At 39.0% G+C, this 21,284-nt stretch overlaps 1 protein-coding gene across 1 annotated transcript; it reads right to left on the reverse strand.

The window, feature by feature from the left end:
- Nucleotides 1-3,086: 3,086 nt before the first annotated feature.
- LOC121865740 (xylulose kinase-like) lies at nucleotides 3,087-20,898 on the reverse strand. Its single transcript, XM_042365277.1, has 13 exons — nucleotides 20,708-20,898; nucleotides 17,157-17,239; nucleotides 16,696-16,846; nucleotides 14,319-14,498; nucleotides 10,807-10,908; nucleotides 10,330-10,461; nucleotides 9,114-9,267; nucleotides 8,697-8,841; nucleotides 7,839-7,954; nucleotides 7,304-7,477; nucleotides 6,917-7,014; nucleotides 6,596-6,727; nucleotides 3,087-6,216 (listed from the first exon to the last, which is right to left on the reverse strand). Exons 1-13 carry the CDS (start codon nucleotides 20,786-20,788, stop codon nucleotides 6,151-6,153), a joined length of 1,614 nt encoding a protein of 537 aa, XP_042221211.1. The 5' UTR covers nucleotides 20,789-20,898; the 3' UTR covers nucleotides 3,087-6,150.
- Nucleotides 20,899-21,284: the final 386 nt, after the last annotated feature.

A 21,284-nucleotide genomic window follows, 5' to 3' on the forward strand; every position in this document is an offset into this window, starting at 1 on the left:
CCAATGTTGAATTTCACTGATCGGGCGAGAAGCAATGTATTCAGCATGGTGTATTAAGAACATGAAAAAGGGAGCCATATATATACAGTAACTTTATTAAATACATTATCACACATGACTATACTGTACTGTAGTGTTCTGGGAAATTAATTATCACAGTATTTATGTATGGAAGAATAAGTATATTTGTGCAGTTATTGTATGTAACTTAACATACAATATAACTCTAAAGTGGTACATACACATGACCTTATTTGGCACAATTGTTCATATAAGACACGTACTGTACTGTATTTATATAACATATCCATATCTAGTGCTATCCTAAGAGGTAAGTTAGGAGTATTTTGTTAATTACATAACAGATACAAGATGCTTCCTTCTCTTAATGTTACAGATTCCTGGTTTAAAAGTTCAAAAATCTCCACTAAACAAAATAACATGGTAGACCAATTGTCATTACCAGTACAGTATACAGGATGATTCAGCAAAGAATAAATTAGTATACAGGGTGATTCAGCAAAGAATAAATTAGTATACAGGGTGATTCAGCAAAGAATAAATTAGTATACAGGGTGATTCAGCAAAGAATAAATTAGTATACAGGGTGATTCAGCAAAGAGTACATCAGTATACAGGGTGATTCAGCAAAGAATACATTAGTATACAGGGTGATTCAGCAAAGAGTACATCAGTATCTGACATTTTATCATAGAGACATTATGGTTTAGAGTTATCCGGGGATTTCATCATCCAATTTAATGTGTTCTTTGCTGAATCACCCTGTATAATTGTTACTTGTCAATAGTAAAGACAGTAAGCTTTATTTGTTCAGTTCACACACAACAGCACCCTTCTCCTTGATCACCATCTGTCCTCTGTGTGGAAGATGAGGTTCACATTTTCTGACTGATCCAATTTGACTAATCAGTATGACTTTAGTGGTCTGCTTTTAACCCCAGGCAATAGTTCACGTCATTGTGACTTAACATACAGTATTGTAATTGTGTGGTAGTGTTTAAATCACCACCCAGGTCTAGCTTGATGTCAAATACTTAAGTCGTTTATCTTTCACTCCCAGCAACCATTTTTGGTGGTGTTACAGTTTGTGATGTAGGGATCTCACTCGACTCACCACATGTTTCTCCCCACAACACAAGTGTAGTTGGGAGCTCTTGTCCACCAACAGATTCATGATCAGTTACTGGAGGTGGTGGTAATGCATGAGAACTTGGCAAGCTGGCCCACAATTAGTAGCCCGTGCGCCTCTCGTCAGGGATAGACCTCTGCTCATTCAAGGTAACGTACAGCCATCATTTCAGCCTTCTCGTATATTTACTAACCATATCTGCCTCTACATCAGGCCCTACCAAGAGGAAAGGCAAGCAGCTGATAACCTTGCCTATTGAACTGAAGGTGTTAGATCATATGGCTGCTGCTGGTATCTCCATGTATGTAGTACAGTACTGTATGTGGAGGAGTTTAAAGTCCTCTACCAGTGATTTAAGTGTCTGTGAAGTGTTACTGTACATATAGTGTTAAGTGTGATGTATAAAATGTGGTTGTGAAGTGTTACTGTTATGTATAAAGTGTACAGTACAATAGTGTTAAGTTTGTCAGAACAATTTACTCTAGTGCCTGTGGAGTCCGGCATACAATACAGTACTGTTGTCTGCCTCGTACAAGCACATCAAGAATCCACCCCCGACTGTTAGTGTGCGTCAAGACATTGTCCCTGAGTGTTGGTAAGTACCTAATTCAGTTTTTCTTTTATTTCATTATACATATACTGTACCTGTATACTCATTAATGATAAGTTGACAAATTTCAATACTCATTAAGGTTTCGGCTACATACGGGTAGTGTGCCGAGTTGTGGGGGGGGGGGTTACTCTAACTTATAACCTCATCCACTGTCTCACACACACACACACACACACCGCTGTGACCACTTAACACACATTCTCAACTCTTCTTAGCCCCGGTGATGCCAACCTGTACATTATATTTCTTCAGTACTTACATTATCTACGACTAGTTTGTAAGATTAGAATTGCATTTGATTTATTGAATTTTCTCGAACATAACTGCGTGGGGGTGGCCTGGGAGTTAGCGTTGGTCACCTTTTTCAGGACGCAAAAAATAAATAAATAAAAAATACCGTATTGCAGTAGTACTACTATTGTTTACTTTTCACGAAAGACGCAAACCCTTTCTAGTGACCCAACCATTGAAGGAATGACCACCATCTGTACAAATTCTTACACAGCACAGTAAATTAATCAAGGTAGTGTGTGTGTGTGTTTACCTTTTTACAATCATCGGTGAACTCAAACATCTGTCGACTCGTGTACTGGGAGAGGACACCGCACCGAACTGACCTACCCTGACTATTTCATTTTGGGCGGGAACAACCTTTGACCCTGACTATACACATTCTGCCGGGGTCGTGAATCTGCCTATTGATGGTGTATGGGCGAGGGAGTTTATAAACCTCTTGTTCAGCTTCACTACAAGTTGAGAGGGTCAATGGTGTGAGGTCTGTATGTTGTATTTCTCAATGTATTGCTACTAAATAGTTCGTGCAGGGTGAGTGTGAGGGAAAAGTGTTGGGGATGGGAGGGAAATGTTGGGGAAGGGAGGACAATTGTTGGAGGAAAGGAAAAAAAGTATAGGAGGAATGGGTAGAGAGTAAGGGTGAGGGAGAGTGGCCACAAAGGGAGGAGGGATAAGGGTCAGTTTCACACAAGTTGGTTTTACACTACAGCACTGCCTGAGTACTCTGTAAGGAAGGAGGGAGGAAGGGAAGGGAGAGAGGGAATCAAACATATAACAACATAAGGGCACGATTAACATGCATTAGATATTCTTCTTGTTGCAAAGGTGAAGGGGAAGAACCTCTGCTCAGTCATTCAGTCTCTCTCTCCTCTCTCCCTCTCTTAGGTAAAACTCTACTTTCCTCTGGGTTATAAATTATCTAACTACAAAATCCTCAAATATAAGAGAAAAAAAACTTACAATTCTCATTACCTGAAAACTTCCAGATCTTAATTTGTTACTTTGGTCAGGAAAGAAGAATACAACAGGTGCATTAAGCTATTGTTTATTAGTAACGTTTCTCTCCCCGGAAACATTACTAGTGAGGTGGCGGCTGTGGACTTGTAACCATACAGTAAACGCCTCCCAATAACTGACTTCTCAATAGTGGATATTCTCAATAACAGAATCCTCTCTATAATGGATAGGGCTTGTAAGGATTTGTCTGGTGAGGTTAGGGTTATGTTAGGTTGGCTTGGGTTAGGTTAGGTTATTGAAAGGGTTTACTGTATGATAACCTCCAATACAGGATTTAACTCAGCTACAATATGAGCATCAAAACTGGTTAATTTTTACAATGTGTTTTATACAGTAAAGTGAAACCTCAATATAATGGACTTTCATCTCTATGTAGTTCATTAGATGGAGGTTTTACATCTAACAGACCCTCGATATAATGGACTTTCATCTCTACAGTATATAGTCCGTTAAATTGAGGTCTCACTGTATTTCCATTGTAAACTGACCAAAAAATAAAATAAAACTTAACATAGATAATTATTGCTATAAAACAAACAAATATTACAACACAATACAGTATTAAATTTTGATTGTAACTGTATTACCTTATGGTTTGATACAGAATGACTGTACCTGTAACCCACCAGTAACATATTCCACTGTAAAATAGCTGCATAATATATTGTAGTTGGTTACAGTGACATAACATGCAAATAAATTGAGCTTAATAGAATATTTGTAAATTAAAACAAATTAAATTAGCAAACATTCATTTTAACATTTCAACCATTATTTAACAGAAGGGTAAATCTCTCACATTATTTTTTTTATAATTAAACAAACCAAAATTCACAACAGACGTCAACTACATAACAAAATTGGTCCGATTCTGGTAGAGGCTCACCCGTCTAAGCTGTTAACAATTCCAAAACTCTAAATACACATTCCAGTTGTTTCTCATTGATGTTATTTATGATACAAACGCCCGTTAGCTATGTCAATATATAGAGTAAATTTTCATCAGTCCATATACACACGGACTTCCACCCCCAAATGATACCTCACACAACCAATACAGTACAGTACTTTAAGGTAACAACCGAAATAACAAGAAGAAATAATGCCCTCACACTTCATGGTAAAGGGTAGAATACATCGGCTCACCACCACTCCACTAACTAGGGGGCTGCTCCGTTGTTTACCGAGGCACCGAATGCTCGTGATCAAGGACGTAAACACACAATTCGACAGTCGGTGTAATATTCGACAAACCGGCACGACAACTAACGTTACTTTACAATTCGCTATTTACAAACGTTCACTAATTTTAGCCCTTTGTTGTCCATTGGTAATTGTTGGGTGAAAGATAAGTCTAGTGGATCCATCAATATGGTGCCCTTGGCGGTAGCTTTTGTACTACAACATTGTGTGACCTAATCTTTGTGGTATATATAAACCTTTGTGCAATACCTGAACACTTGGGGAGGGGGGAAGGGAGAAGAGAGAATGGAATAGAATAGGGGAAGGAGAAGAATGGTAGAGAGGAGAAAGAAGAATGGTATAGAAAGGAAGAAAGAAAGATGACAGAGTTTGATTGTTATTTACATTTTCTCACTGCTTCCACCGCTAACTTCCACTGAAAATCTAATTACATTTAAAAGCCTTGACTGTGGCCACATTTAATGATGATAGCAGCTATTAAACCTTGTACTGAAGCCAGAGATGATGTGTATTGGCTGCCAGAATTTGTATCTCACTCATACCTCACAATTTGTCTCCTCTACCTCACAACCTGCCTCACACATCATAGTCTACCTCACGACACCTCACAACCTGCCTCACACATCATAGTCTACCTCACCACACCTCACAGCCTGCCTCACACCTCACAACCTGCCTCACACATCACAGTCTACCTCACCACACCTCACACATAATTTAATGATACCTGTACAAATATCATTAATTTCTCCACCTCTCTATCAACAACTTATATCACATCCTTAACATGTTAATTTAACCCCTTGTGTATGGGGTTGACTCTTGGAATGAATAAAAGCATCTGATGGTTGCCAAATATTAAAAGTGGCGTCCTTGAAGTGAAGCGGTTGTCATAATGCTATTACTGCGCTTAAACAACTGAGGTCTTGAAGCGTATAACGAGATTAGTAATTACAATATCCCGTCAACTATTAAAAATTACGAGATACAATTTTCTTCGCGTGATAAGGGGGTAACTAAGCTAAATGTATTCTTAATAACTACACGTTCTGAAGTAACTTTGGCTGACCGTGGAAGCAAATACAATGAGGATTTCACTATATCAACATCATTTAAAGAAAGTGTATTGCAGTTTATTCTTACTAGGAACTCCAGGTCTTGTATAGCAAAGGAAGCAGCGTGTAGGTCGAGCTTTAAGTGATGTGTATAACTCTTATAAACCAGAAGCTGAGAATGGATTAAGTTATAATATGTGATGTGCAGCTGTTGTGAAGTGTGGACACCTGACATGGTGGTCTAGGTGTGTTGGTCTCGGGGACATTTAATGCACATCACACAACACATCATGCACCACACATCACGACACACACAACACATCATGCACCACACATCACGACACACACAACACATCATCCACCACACATCATGACATACACAACACATCTCACCGGTAGAATTTTCATAGAGCTGCCACAATCAAGTAAATTTTGTAATTTTTATATTTTATCATTAAACTTTACGACACTATTTGATAACTGTCTGAGATAATGTTTCTCTATGACATAACTGACTAGTAATCTCCTTAGTGGATGAGTAACACTATAATCCTGTTGTCAGAATATCAAGAATGTAATGGAGTATGTTGTGGTCTGGGGTTACTCTTGACTGTATCTGGAGAAAGTAAACATTATCATAACACCTATAATAAATAAGTAGTGTAGTAAAGTTATAAAAAGCACCATATGCAGTATTCCCCAGCCGTCTCAAGTAGGACCGTGCGTATCTGTAGTAACTCTCGTCAAGGTCTCGGCAGTGGTAATGTTCCTCGCCTCGGGATAGTCACCTGGACGTACGGTGCGGTAGCTGTCACTCGCTACTTCTTAGCAGCCAACAGTGAAGTCTCTAGGTGTTGGAAACGCTCCACCATGGGTGTATAAACCTGTAGGAAGACAAAAAACACCTCATTAGCCACAGGTAGACCTTGTATGCATACATAAACTACCTATGGCTGAGATGCACGGAGACAGTCTCACTCACATGACAGAGTTGTACCATACACCTCACTCTTTTGTTTTGTCTTGTCGGGGCAAACAACAAGCTGCATTACATCAAGGACTCATAGAAGACTTTTTACTATCTCGATCCTGTAAATGTATCTAAGGTACCACTCACTTATGCTACAGACTTAATTTGTTGAATCGTATGTAATGCTCTGCGGAGGGTAATTTTATACGATCTGAGAAACCATTTATTGCTTCTGTAGAATGTTTTGCTGTGGTAACAAACTCTCCTGACCCACAAATGGTTAAATAACGCACCTTGTCAGCGTCAGAATGCGGTTTACAGACAAGTTTAAAGTCTTGTTTCTTTATTACGTCTTGGAAGTCGCCGCCCACCAATCCGTGCTTGGCTCTGTAGGCCGACCCCAGGCACGCTGAATTGGCTACCTCCTGCGAGTAATAAAACCACAATGGTTTACAGTCGCACTAAATTAATACAAATTAACACATGTAGATTAATTAATAGAAATAATACAACACATTAACTCACCATATAGTACATAATACAACACATTAACCCAGTACATAATACAACACATTAACTCACCATACAGTACATAATACAACACCTTAACTCACCATAGTATACACAGGTGAGTTGAAGACATCAGCCAGGACTTGCAAGAGGCTGTTGTTATTGGAAGCCCCACCTGTTGCTAACACTCGGGTCTTACTGTCTGTAGATAACAAACTGTGTAATAACCAAATACCTAGATCAATAAGAGTGTCCCAAATGTAAATCATCTTTTTAATATTACTTTTAAAGGGAATAATTATCTTAATGGTCTTTACGAGGTCTTAAATTTGTCTCACCGGTATTTATTGTCATTTATTACAAATAGTCGTAAATTGTGTGAGAGTTCCTGTAACACACACACCACACTCTTTCTTATACTCTACATTAAGAAGACATCTGGTTTCTCAATTACAAACACAGAGATTGACACATTACTGGACGTTCCTCACCAATATGAAAGCCCAATTTCTCTGCATAAACACGCTTGGCCAGCAACTGTCCTTCTATCAGGGCTCGCACCTCAACTTCCCGACTGGTGAAACGCGAGACGGATTCATCGGCTTTGTTGTAGCGGAAAACTCCTTCAAGGTCGGGGATAATCTCTCGCATGAAGTAATATATACCTGAGGGGGGGGTAACATATATGAGACAGAGACAACAGTATGTGGTAATGTTAGTTCACAGAGATGGAGGTTAGCTACTAACCAGTTACACTTCGTTCCCAATTTACGAAAAGGTTTCATTCATGAGTACCTTTCGTTAATTGATTTTTTGTACACAGGAGCACAGTTTCCCATACACTGCCGATATAAAAGCTAACATACCAGAACAATTAAGGGGTCATAACAGTGCTAAACAACTTACCACAACTCTCAATAACACAGACTGATTTATTGACCCTTAACGGCCACAAGATACGCAGACAACAGGCATCCCTAACTCACGGTAGATGGAGGACAATAACAAACGTCTCGGTTATACTACCAACGTTGCCGAAGTTCCCCCTAGGAGTCATGTCGAGCAGCTGGTTGAAGATGTCCCATGACGAGTCCGCACATTCGTTCCGTATTTTCTCCCGTGTCAGAGATCCATTCTTGAAGCTGAGAAGATATTATAAGTGATGTTACCTGAAGATTAACCCCAGTTTATTTTATGGTTAGATTAACCCCAGTTTATTTTATAGGAAGATTAACCCCAATTTATTTTATAGGAAGGTTAACCATCCTAATAATTCTGGGGATTAGGTTAGCATTTGAGTGGCTAATCTTCAAGTGAAGTAAACTGGGGTTAATCTTCAAGTGAAATAAACTGGGGGTTAATCTTCCTCTAAAATAAATTGGGGTTAATCTTCATGAGAAATAAACTGGGAAGGACACAGGTTAGTTTGGGTTGTCCCTATAAGTACAGTACAACTCACACATCAATACAAGTAGTTCAGTGTAAGATCATCTAATATACCTTGTGTACTATACATCTCAAAGTCAGTTTCTTGGACCAATGGACTTAAGTTGATCTTGTCACCTCACACTGCTAGCTCAAACATGGCCCTGTATTGACTTCCTGTGTGTGTGATAGTGACATTTTTAGCTCATGTTGTAATGTTTAATAAGTCTCTCTGGGTTTCTTAGATATTTCTGAGTATTGATATAGGATTTTTTTTTTTACATTAAACAATCACTGCCGAGAAAAAATGTCAACTATTATTATTATTACTATTATTAAAACAGTATCATTATTATCATCATCATTAGTATCAGTTATCAAATGTTCAGTACCACAAAATCCTAACAGTAAACCACATATCACCAAGAATGAAAAACACATTATCTACATTACACTAACCAGAGGAGAGCCATGTATGCATTACTGTCTACAGGATTGACTAACACATGGCCCTCTAGCTGGGGTCTCGGGGTGTCCAGCCACAGGAAGAGTGTGTCGCTGGTGCCCAAACTGACAGCTACATCTCCTCTTTCCAAACACATCCCTGCAACAGACATCACCATTATATTTCTCTGCGTGATTAACATAGTCACACGTAATGAATATATTCTTGGATATATATAAAAAAAATAATGATTGGTGTTTATTAATGGTAAGTGTGTGTGTGAGTGTGTTGAGAGCGAGTGTGTGTGTGTGTGAGCGAGTGTGTATGTGTGCGTGCAAGAATGTTTGTGTGTAATATCGTATCTAGTCAATCATCTAACAGCAAGAGAAGATTTGTAAGCGAGCGAGAGGGGGGGGGGAAATCAGTGTTACCAGCCAGCGAGGAAGGGTTGTCTCCGGTAAAGGCTATGACAGCACAGTCCGGGTTGAAGCTGTAACGGTCCACGAAATAGGACGACACGGTGCCCAACTTCTCGGAGGCGGGGACGGGCTTGCCTAGTTTTTCCGCCAATCCCGGAGCACAACCCTGAAATGACGGATCTTGTAGTGTTGCTGAATTTTTGGATCACCTGAAGATTAGTTTAGGTTAGGGTAGGTTAGGTTATGTCATGTCATTTGATGATTGAACACCGTAATGCTACCAAGGGAGGGACGGTTAAATTGGGTTAGGTTGGGTTAGGTTAGGTTAGGTTGGGTTTGCATTAGGATAGTTAATCTTATGGTGTAATAAACTAGGGTGGCTAATAATCAGGTGATTCTATAAGTATAATGTAGGTATACAAACAATATACCTAGACAGTGTACAAACAATGTACCTAGACGGTGTAGGTATACAAGGTAGGTATACAAACAATATACCTAGACAGTACAGGTATACAAACAATATACCTAGACAGTACAGGTATACAAACAATATACCTAGACAGTACAGGTATACAAACAATATACCTAGACAGTACAGGTATACAAACAATATACCTAGACAGTACAGGTATACAAACAATATACCTAGACAGTACAGGTATACAAACAATATACCTAGACAGTACAGGTATACAAACAATATACCTAGACAGTACAGGTATACAAACAATATACCTAGACAGTACAGGTATACAAACAATATACCTAGACAGTACAGGTATACAAACAATATACCTAGACAGTACAGGTATACAAACAATATACCTAGACAGTACAGGTATACAAACAATATACCTAGACAGTGTAGGTATACAAACAATATACCTAGACTGTGTACCTAGACAGTGTAGGTATACAAACAATGTACCTGAACAGTGTGGTATACAAACAATATACCTAGACAGTGTAGGTATACAAACAATGTACCTAGACGGTGTAGGTATACAAACAATATACCTAGACAGTGTAGGTATACAAACAATATACCTAGACGGTGTAGGTATACAAACAATGTACCTAGACAGTGTAGGTATACAAACAATGGTAAAGAGTAAGGCAGTTTGACCAAGCACATATCATAGCATTATTTCCAGTAAGGTTCAGTACCAAACATTAGAAGAGATTCATTATGTCAGAAAATATAAATCTGATATATTCGACTTACATCCAAACACTGTTGCGACCATTCCTTTGTGTTGATGTCCAGCAAGTTCATGCCTGACCCATCAGCTAAGTCTATTGCAGCATAATGTCCCAAGAACAGTGAACACGCAAAACTACTCACGAGGGAAATCCTCTGAAACAAAACAATGTCGTTAGGTAATAAAAGACCATACTGTACTATATGAACAATGGTTAGTCTACAATATTCAAAATACTCTTAATTCCTTCATTTAGGTTTTATAAAAGTGAGGCAGATTATTAAGAAGTTGAGTAAACTTTGGTGATGTGTTGGGTGTGGGATAATTCACCTTCTGGTCATAACTGTTCGTAAATAATGGCCAGTCAATCGCACTTAAGCTTTCAAAAAATAAAAGTTCTGTTCAGTATTATTTTGTATTATGAGAAAATAATACACATAGACACAAAACACATCCTAAATTTTATAAACAAAACCTTAATATATATTTTATAACCATACCTCCGTGTTACTGTATGCTTCCTTGCGATTCTTGTACACCTTAGCGATCTGGGAGCCTGTAAACCTCTCATAGGCCCTCGACCCTGTGATGTCTACCAGTTTCTGATGAAGGAACGACCATTATATTAATTCTATCCATCTATTTGACTATACTAGATCCTTTTATCCGTAAATTATATTTGAATCACACGAAGAACGGCCCTCCAAGCTTATTTTACCCGACGATTAAGAACCCTAACGGTACCTAGACGTTAGATTAGAATACGTTAGGTTATTTTAAATTAGGTTAGGTTGTTTAATCTGAAGGTTAAATAAGCTGGGGCCTGGGATGAAAGAGTAAATAATGAGACGTACAGTGCAGACACCCACAAGACCTGACACCTCTCTTCCTGAACCACAAACCCAGAGATTCAGACTCGTGAACCCAAAACCTTAGACCGATACATTATTCTGTCCATAAATGCTTCGGATTCACGGGTTTGAATCTCTGGGTTCGTGAAGCCGGAGGAGAGGTGCCAGGACTCTCGTGGGTGAGGATACATGTCAGGCATTGGTAGTCCCTGCTATAAGTAATGTTGTCATTGAGATGGTCAAGTACGGTGTCTGTTTACTGCTGAGACCTTTATTTATTTCATTCCTAACGCCTTCGGGCAACATTATGGTGCTTTAAGTGAAATAAAATAGGGTGTTAAATCTTCAAGTGATGTAAAGTTTATCAGTAAAACCTTGATTTAATGGACTATACGGAGAAGAAAGTCTGTTATATCGAGGGTTCGTTAGAAGTGAAACCCTAGAGTTGCCACATGTCCGAATTTTCACGGACATGTCCTCCATAAATCTGTCCGGGGGAAATTTTCAAATATCAAAAAATGTCCGAGGTTTCGTCCTTATTATCTTCCCAACGAAGAATTAATATTTTATAAGAGAGTGAATGACGTCAGACCCGGGGATTCGATTAAGAGACTTGTCTAGTTCGTTAGGTCATTTGTCTTGGACGGGTGTGATCGTGTTCAGTGTTCAGCTGTTGTGTGGCTAATGCAGCGATATTCATTTACAGAACAAATACTAGCCTATAAATATAACAAGAATGATTTTCTGGAGGATGTAGATCATATTGACATTTTAGCAACTTTTCCGATCAAATCTAGCAACATTAGATTGTCAACTCTGGGATGAAATTATGCGCCAAATGTTCAGTCGGTGACTCTGTGTCTTTTCAGGCGGTACTGTGCACAGAGGCATTCCTTCCAAAGCTGTTTATTTTATTTCTCACTTTTTAATTCTCAAGCTCAAAGCAAAAACAAAAGTGCAAATTCACTACAGAACTCAAAAGTAAATTCCCATGTTTTTGAAGTGGCAGAGAAGATTGGGAAGCCGAGTGTTTGGTATGTAAACCTGATACAGTACCTAAATCTCGGTGGCAAATAATGGATGGCATTTTGACTCGCAAACTCATGTGGACTCGGACAAACACAAAAAAGCAGTTTGAAGAGAGAGTTCATCGACGAAACTAAATGATTATTTTGTAAAACCAGGCAGCAAAGTACTGCACCGGAGGGTACTTAGGTATTCCACACAATGAAGCATCACCAGAGTTTCAAGTCAATGGACAACTCATCTGACTCTGAGATAGCACAAAAATTATCAAGTGCTAGAACCAAGACAGAAGCGATTGTGAATTCTGTACCAGGTTCACACTCTACGGCCCTGAAAACATTAGTAGATAATAACATGGTTTACTGAGGAGTTGCTATAGATGGAAGTAATCTTGGTTCAGTACTGAGGAGTTGCTACAGATGGAAGTAATCATGGTTCAGTGAACATTTTCCCTGTAATTATTCAGTATTTTGACTGGAATAATGGTGGCTTGCAGTCAAAGCTGATTGAGATTCATAACACAACTAATGAAACTGCTGAAACAGTTGCAAATTACGTCAAAGAACCTCTTGAAAAAAATGGTTGTTTTTGAGAAGTGAATTGCATTCACGGGTGACAACTGCAATACACTACCATGTTTGGTGGACTTGGGCGTGATGAAGGAAAGAATGTGTTTGTGAACTTAAAGAAGAGTTGTTGTATAAGAGGTGTGGGTTGACCAGCACACATCTTGAACAACTGTGTTAATCATGGTTTAAGATCTACCAGTACTTTCATATCTACACTGTTCGTACTGAACTGCTGAAGGAAAACTGTGAATTTGTAGAAGTTGAATACAGAAGCCGTTATCCCATAGTGTGGCTGTCATTATTTCCAGGCATTGCTACAATAGGTTCATACAGATGTGTCCGGCCTTGAAGTCTTTCTTTCTGCCACAGGACAAACTAGCCACAGTGATAAAGAAATTTGTTGAGCACAAATTGAGTGAGATTCACCTATGGCACATGCAATCTCTTATGAGTGTTTTCCAAAGCCACATCCAAACCATTGAAAGAGAAAGCAATTCTGTTGTTGAAGTGTTGAATAGTTTGAACTCTATTCACACCATCCTCTTTGAACGAAAGACTCGAAGCTTCATGTCCTTGAAAGTGAAGGGACCTCTGACACAGGAGTATATGGATGAAGAGTGTGATGAAGTAGATAACAGCAGGTGCTTAGAGTATTCGATTAAACCCCTGCAAGACTTCTCCCATTTTATATGGATGACCCCGAGTGAAATGCCGAACTGTGGAATCATGTATCAAATATCTGATTGATAAGGGAGTACTAATTGATGACGTGAAATGCTTTGATCAAGTTAGCAGTCTGAAGAAATTAACAGAAAGTCACAAGAGTGATGAAGAATTCATTTTATTGCGCGCACAACAGAAGTGGACCAAATATTTTGAAAAGTCCAAAAACATTGATCGACACTCAGAGTTGTTGAAACTTGAACAGTTTGTCTGCTATAACCTCCTCATAATGCAAGTGTAGAGAGAATTTTTTCACTAATGCAAAGCCAATGGACAAAGGCGAGAAATAAGGTGACAGCCGAGTCACTGACGTCTGCTTGTACAGTACAACTTCAGAGAATTTTCCTGCAAAGACTTCCATGACTTCTTAATGAGCAATCAACCTCTGCTGAGAATGATGCGATTGACAGAGAAATATGCCTGGGTGCATCAAGGAAAGGAAAATTAATGCCCAATCCGCACTAAACATAACGTAAGCTCCAGAAAAATTAATGTTCTCAGCCACAAAATTTCTAAAATATCGATAGGCCTACTTGATATAAATGTACTAGTGCCACAATAAATGAGTATAGCGATGATATTCAACGTGGGATATTTTGCCCCCCACCACCACCACCACCACCAAGAAGATAGGAAAGTTCTTCAGGTTGTCCTACTTTTACGATGTTCAAAATACAGTAACCTCATGAAACCCCGATCTAATGAACTAGAGATAGGAAAGTCCATTATATCGAGGGTCCATTAGAAGTGAAACCCCCCATGTAACGTATTATATGGAGAGAGAAAAGTCCGTTATATCGAGGTTTCACTGTTTATGCTTCTAGACTAGACCGAGGTAATCACCTGCGCGCCCCCCACTGCAGTTTCCAGGTCCCGGCATTGAGCAGTGGTAGAAGAATCCATCCATACGGGGGACTCGGTGATGCTGAAGACCATAGCCAGCTGCTCGTGAAGGAAGCGCTCGGGCTGCACCTCGGACAGTGTTCTGCTGGCCCCTGTACGCCAATATACACTACCATGTTGCTGAAATGATCGACTTACATTACATACAGTACACCAATTACATAGATGTACTGTACTCTTGAAGTCTCATACACTATGCAGTACAGTACTCCCACCACAATGAGAACCATAAATAAACTGAAAATTAAAGCTATAATATAAACAAATACATAATGTAACCTATATTTAATGGGCTATATGGAGAGGAAAGTTCATTCTATCGAAGGTTCATTAAATGTGAAAACTCCATCTGACGAACTACACCGTACCCTCGTTAATTCAGATTTTGGCTTGGTTCATTTGTTTTTTAAATTAATTAAATCATTATAATTTGGAATGAACCCAAAATAACCAAGCGGTGACGAGCTGGTGTCCTCTCACTATCATCATGGCTTAAAGCAGATGTTTGTTCAGTAAAGTTGTGGGATAATGTTGTAAATTGTCTTGGTGGAAATATAAATCTGAAACATTTTGAGTTAGAAAAATTAACATAATCCGAGATAAATAAAACTGTACGTAAATTATTATTGGATCATGGATGGTAGGTATGGTAGTAGGCAGCTACCAAACAGGGAGGAAGATAGAGGAAGCATAATGTGTTGTGTAATGGTAGACCCTGATGACGTGTGACCAGGTTGATGATCTGACTTTCTGCCTCATTTACACACAGGGTCTAAGTTGTTTCTCTTACTATTGACAACAAAACATACATAGTACCGAAACAACGTTAAGCGGGACGACGTGAAGCGCAGACTTACTGTTTGTACAATTAAAATATATTTGTTTGCACAGTAATTATAAGTAGAATATTTTATTTAGCAGTCAAGGTATGGTAACTGAGTACGTTTGTTGGTTGAAATATTGAGGAACAATCAACGCAACAATCCCAATAAGGTGCAAAAACTGAATTGAAAATGAACAAATAATCAAACACAAAAACTCAGAAACTATCGAACTTCAAAATATTCCAAACACGGTTAATTCGTATTTGTCGTTAATTCGGGTGACCTAGAGACTCTTTTTTATCAAATTAACGAGGGTGTAGCTGCTCCCCGACCTATGACCACCCGGACATACGACCGCATCAGTCGTACCAAAATTTTGTAAAATTACGTATTTTCGAGTCCCAACGTCAGTGATTGCTCTGCGTACTGACTAAATTTTCGTTTGTAATTTACTTTAAAATGACTGGCAAGCTTAAAAGTGAGAGTTTTGTGGTGCTGAGAAGAAAAAGAGATCCATTTTAGATTTTCTATGTATTATTAGAGCATTTTCGACTTACGACCTGGATTTGGGTCCCCTAAACCCGTCGTAAGTCAGGGAGGAGCTGTATACTGCTTAGATCTGAGAGTCCGTATAGCATGGCGAGTTGAGTCCATTATAGGGAAGTTTGACTTAAGTGGCGACCATTTACAAGAGTGTGTGAGATCATTAACCTATCACTATTACTTCAACTAAATTACAACACAATAAATTAAGTCGTGTACAATGTTTGACGCACGGATGAGGAGCTTGTGACTGTCTCATAAACAACACAATATAATGCCTTCACTGTTTACATGTTACTCATATTTGTCTGTCTGTCTTTATTTACAAACACTTGACCGAAAATGAGTGAAAAATACACGAACTCCACACCAACTCAAAATTTAAAACACAGCTGACAAACATACACAAGAACATAAACTTGTACTGCTGCGGAAATATGTCCCCACACCCGGAGGTAACCAGTGTCTCCGAACGGCACCGTCACAGTAGTAGGGCCACTGTTTATGAATGAATGGTTATTGGTCATGTAACAATGGACGTGATTGGTGGATAGGTTTGGTATAGGTTGGTCGTTTGGAGACGCGGGTTAACCAAAGAAGCATAGGAACATATTTCTACAAAGGTACGTACATGAAATTAGTAGAGAATAATTAATGTTTCTATTATACTGTATTCAGGGCTTAGTCATGCTTCAGAACGAACACACACACACATGCTGAAAAGAACCAATTTGTGTATAATGTTACTGTAGCAATAAATTACTGGCATGTCCAGGTCACTTTTTGTACCTAACTAACTACACTAATACTGTACACAAAGCCTTAAACTGTTAGTAACGATACAACTCTAATGTCAATGGTTAGGTTTAATACAGATTATTAAATATTTAAAAGCAGTTAATATATCAGACAATATTATAACACCACAACACAGGCAGCCTCCACCTTACCTGTCCAGTGCCGCTAATGGCCGCAACGGTGGAAAAGTCTGCTCCGGCGACCCTGAGCTTGTCCATTAACATGTCGAGGGCCTTCACCCACATGATAGTAGGAGCTGTGACCGTCTCACCGTCCCCACGCACCTGCACCCCACCATGGGTCCTGCCCACAGTTTACCACTAATAGTCCTCCTTCATACAGTACAAGCTCACCAAATGATACAACCATGCTGTCATCTTCACTACAGTACTGTATTCTTCATGCATTTATATCAACAAAAGCAATGGACTATATGTTATTTTGAGGTACAGTAATGTTCCTTATATACTGTATCTGGCAACTTAAGTACTTACACAAAAAAGCATTTAGAAAAATATATATAAATAATATCCATATAAATACAAAATACAATGAAGTTTTATCAAACATTTAATATTATAAAAGAAACTACTGTAACAGACTGTGCGTGTACCTATACTCTGGTAAATCATTGTCAAACTGGACGGCAGCTTCCTGTAGCACCTCCAGGCGATCATTCACCACCGCAGCTTTAACCTGTAATAAAATGGTTCTTAGTGAGACCAAATTAATAATGGTAAAAATTTTAGTTTTGGCCATCAATGTATTTAGATAACCAAACTAACCTAATCTAAACTCACTTTGACTATTTTACTTTTATCCTCTTCACCACTAATCAGCTCATTAGCCGCTTGGGCGATCGGTCACGTCTCTGTTACACACTGTTGACAAGTACTGGGCATGCACCGGCTCTCTGTTACACACTGTTGGCATGTACTGGCTCTCTGTTACACACTGTTGGCAAGTACTGGGCATGTACTGGCTCTGTTACACACTGTTGGCAAGTACTGGGCATGCATCGGCCCTCTGTTACACACTGTTGGCAAGTACTGGGCATGCATTGGCTACACACTGTTGACAAGTACTGGGTACGTACTGGCTCCTGAATGTACCTGAACCTGCTCCAGTGTTGGTCAAGTCTTGCCTTGAAACAGCTCACACTCGGTGCCGTCACAACACTCTCTGGCAGGTTGTTCCAAGAGTTTACAACCCTCACTCCGAAAAGTTTGCCCTCACAGTTTTCTGGACCTGTGGCTTCTTCAACCTTGAGCTGTGACCCCTTGTGGGGCGAGCGTCCGCCAGCTCCAAGTAAGGACACTCAACTGAGTAGTGCCACTTGAGATGCTTATACACCTCAACTAGGTCACCCCTTGCCCATCTGTAGTATAAGCTAGGCACTTGCAGGCGCCCTAATCTCTCAGGGTAGTTGAGGTGCAGGAACCAGTCTGGTGGCCCTCCTTTGAACATTTTCAGTCAACTGACAGTCACTAGCATATCTTGGGGACCAGTCGGGGTGACAGTACTCCAGATGGGGAAGCACTTCACTCTTGAAGATTGTTACGAGGGACGGACCGTTAAGATATCTGAACGACCTTATAAGACCCAATAATTTATTTGCCTGATTTACCTTCTTCTCACAATGGCCCGAGAACTTCAGTTCATTGTCAACATACACACACAGGTTCTTCTCACATCATGGCATAATGCTCTCAAGTACTTTACATATTATGCTGGTCAGACTCACCGGTCTATAGTTGTTCGAGGAGTGACGATCGCCCTTCTTGAAGATAGGACTTGCATAAGCCACTTTCCATTCACTGGGGACCTTTTGTTCATCCAGGCATTTACAGAACAGGATCTTCAGGGCTCGACAAGCTCGTTGCACAACTCTCTTAACACTCTGGGATGCACCATGTCAGGGCCGGGACTCTGATGGACGTTTAGCTTTGTCCTGGTCATAATCTGCATAACTACCAGCCTCAGGTCTGATACTCCTACTCACGTTTTTAATTTCGACTTTGCATAGTGGTAAAACGCCTTTGGGTTTGACTTGACCTCAATGCAACCAGCCTCTGGAACTCCTTTTCAGCCCTCCTACACTCTGCCTTTGCTTGGTTCCTAACCTAACTTAACTTAACCATATAACCGAAACTAAACTAATACCGGTAAATTTACATTGTCACACCATTCTCTGTTAGAAAGTCAAAAATATATTTTTCTAGTGTATTTGTGTGTGTTTAGACCGAATATGACCTTCATTTCGGGAGGAAATGAACTTCTTTTTTTCAAATTTTTTTCGTTGGACGTTTTCCAAAAATATATCATGGCAAAATACACCAAAAAACTCTAGAAAAACAAAAACCAAACCAAACCTAACCTAACTGACTCTCACCATATGATGGAATAACCTATTTCTTACCTTATTGGCCTGGTCAGGGCTGGATTCAGGAGTGGGCAAAGTGGGCAGCTGCCCAGGGGCCTCCACATATTACAATATTTTATTTATTTGTTTATTCATTTGGATTCTTGTGTTTTCAAACATGTTCATACTTTTGTAATAATTTTATCAAATTCATTAAACTGTTTATTTGTTTTACTATTGGATGCAAAACTTCAATTTTATTTATAGTTGAGTTTATACTTATTCTGAAACTATCTGACCTTGGACTTAAAGAAGCCTATACATGCATTCTTGGACAGAACCATTATTTGAGTAGAGGTTTATCTGATTAATAATGCATAGAATCATCTCTCTGTAATAATTAATAATATATTCTTTTCTGTGAAGTCTCTTGAAAATTTTTGACATGTGCGGTAGTAGCTATATCAGGGCTGGTCGACTTGAAACCACATGAATGACTCCAGTCATGTCTCACTTTTGTGTGTGTTGGGAATTTGTACAGTATCAATAAATATACAGTTAATTAAATATTTCTCAATGTTCTAATTTCCTCAATATAACTGCATATGGCTTCAAAATTCTCCAAAGAAGTGTTCAAATTTCAAATTTTTCCCGGGGGGCACTGTAAGCCCCCCGGAACTCCCAGATGTTTAGGCTCGCTTCACTCGCCACCCCACCCTCTTGGGTAGTTATAATGAGGGGGGCCTCCACAAAGAGGCTGCCCATGGGCCTCCACAGATCTAAATCCGGCACTGGGCCTGGTTCTTGTTCGTCGTTGGATTCTGAGATTCTTACACAACGTCACATATGTTGGTCTTTGCGATATTTACATTGTTTTGCTCTTAGTACACTTTACTGAGGATGGAAGAACACCATGTGATCGAAAAAATGCTACAGTTTCTTCGTCTTTTTCCCAAAAACTCGCAATAAGCTCCATATAATTTAAGTGATTGCCATGGTCGGAACTGAAGTTACTGTACTTGAATTTTGAAATATGAGAGACCCAAAATAAAACTCGAATTTGATTGGGCCAAATATACCGCGAATTAAACCCCAAATCATTTTAATTGGTTTCAAAAACAAAAACGCTTTTGATTGGCCGCGTGACGTGTACGGGAACTCATGCGCGTGATGATTTATGAAGGAGACGCAGGAGACACGCAGTGTTGGAGGAGAGGCAGACGATAATGGCTGAAGATTAATAGAGGAAAATAGAGAAAATTATGGATAAGCTATCTCCGTTATTATACATTTCCCCCGGTAATGTAATAGATGAAAATTATCTTATAATTAGATGTCTTATTCGAATCTGATAATAGATTAGTGGTAGGAATGAACGGTGTGTAAACGCAATAATACCCTAATACCTTAATAACTTTCTATTAACTAGTAGTCAGCAGTAATGTGTGTATCTCTTCCTACTGTGACCTGAGTTCAATGCCCGGCCCATGACACCTAACCCAGGCACTGTCAGCTTACCTAACTGTGCCAACAAGGACTAATAATGAGCCTTGACTCTTCCTAAACCATATAGAGGCAAGAAACATCAATACTTAATAAATAATAAATATTTTAACATACAGAAGCACGTATTGAAACAATTTAGATTCACAAACACGTCAAATTCAGTGAGTTAATCCTGTCAGTGATGGAATTTAAGTTATATTATGTAGATTAAATAAGAACATGACAATTAAAATCATAAGTTTTTTATATTTCAATTTTTATTAATGTTTTAAATAGGAACTAGGAGCCCATCTCACCTGTTGTGTACTAAAGTCAAACCCCAGGTAATTCTTGGGCTCGTTAGACGTCATTTTGGTAGTTAGGTCAGCATCAGTCATAGTGAAGAGATAAAACACTGAGGAGATAACAAGATAAGTTGTCCCGTGTTGGTGCTGACGACCCTTGACACACCTGTTGGCTCTCTACTCCTCAACACCCAGAACATAAAATAAAGTAATATTTTGATTAATTTGTGATATATTAGTTGGAGTAAAATATTTATTTCTGTTTATTATATGGCTGGTAGTTATATGATAAGGTATATTAAGGTTATGAGTCATATAATTTACTTAATATTGTATTACTGAACGAAGCTGTAAACATTGTCTCCGGTTTAATCTATGGCTTTGACTTCGGCTTCATTAACATGTACACGACAGACATAATCACTTATATATCACCCATAACAGATTACTGTATTAATTATATACGAGTTTTCTTTATACTTGCGTGTTATATATATCAAGGCTATATCAAAATTAATAATCTATATAAATGCAACACAGACAGGAGTTAGGACATAGTTGAGGGGTGAACAACATGTAATTCAAGTAA

This window comes from Homarus americanus, unplaced genomic scaffold (genome assembly GCF_018991925.1).
Source record: "Homarus americanus isolate GMGI-L3 unplaced genomic scaffold, GMGI_Hamer_2.0 scaffold57010, whole genome shotgun sequence".
NCBI lineage: Eukaryota > Metazoa > Arthropoda > Malacostraca > Decapoda > Nephropidae > Homarus > Homarus americanus.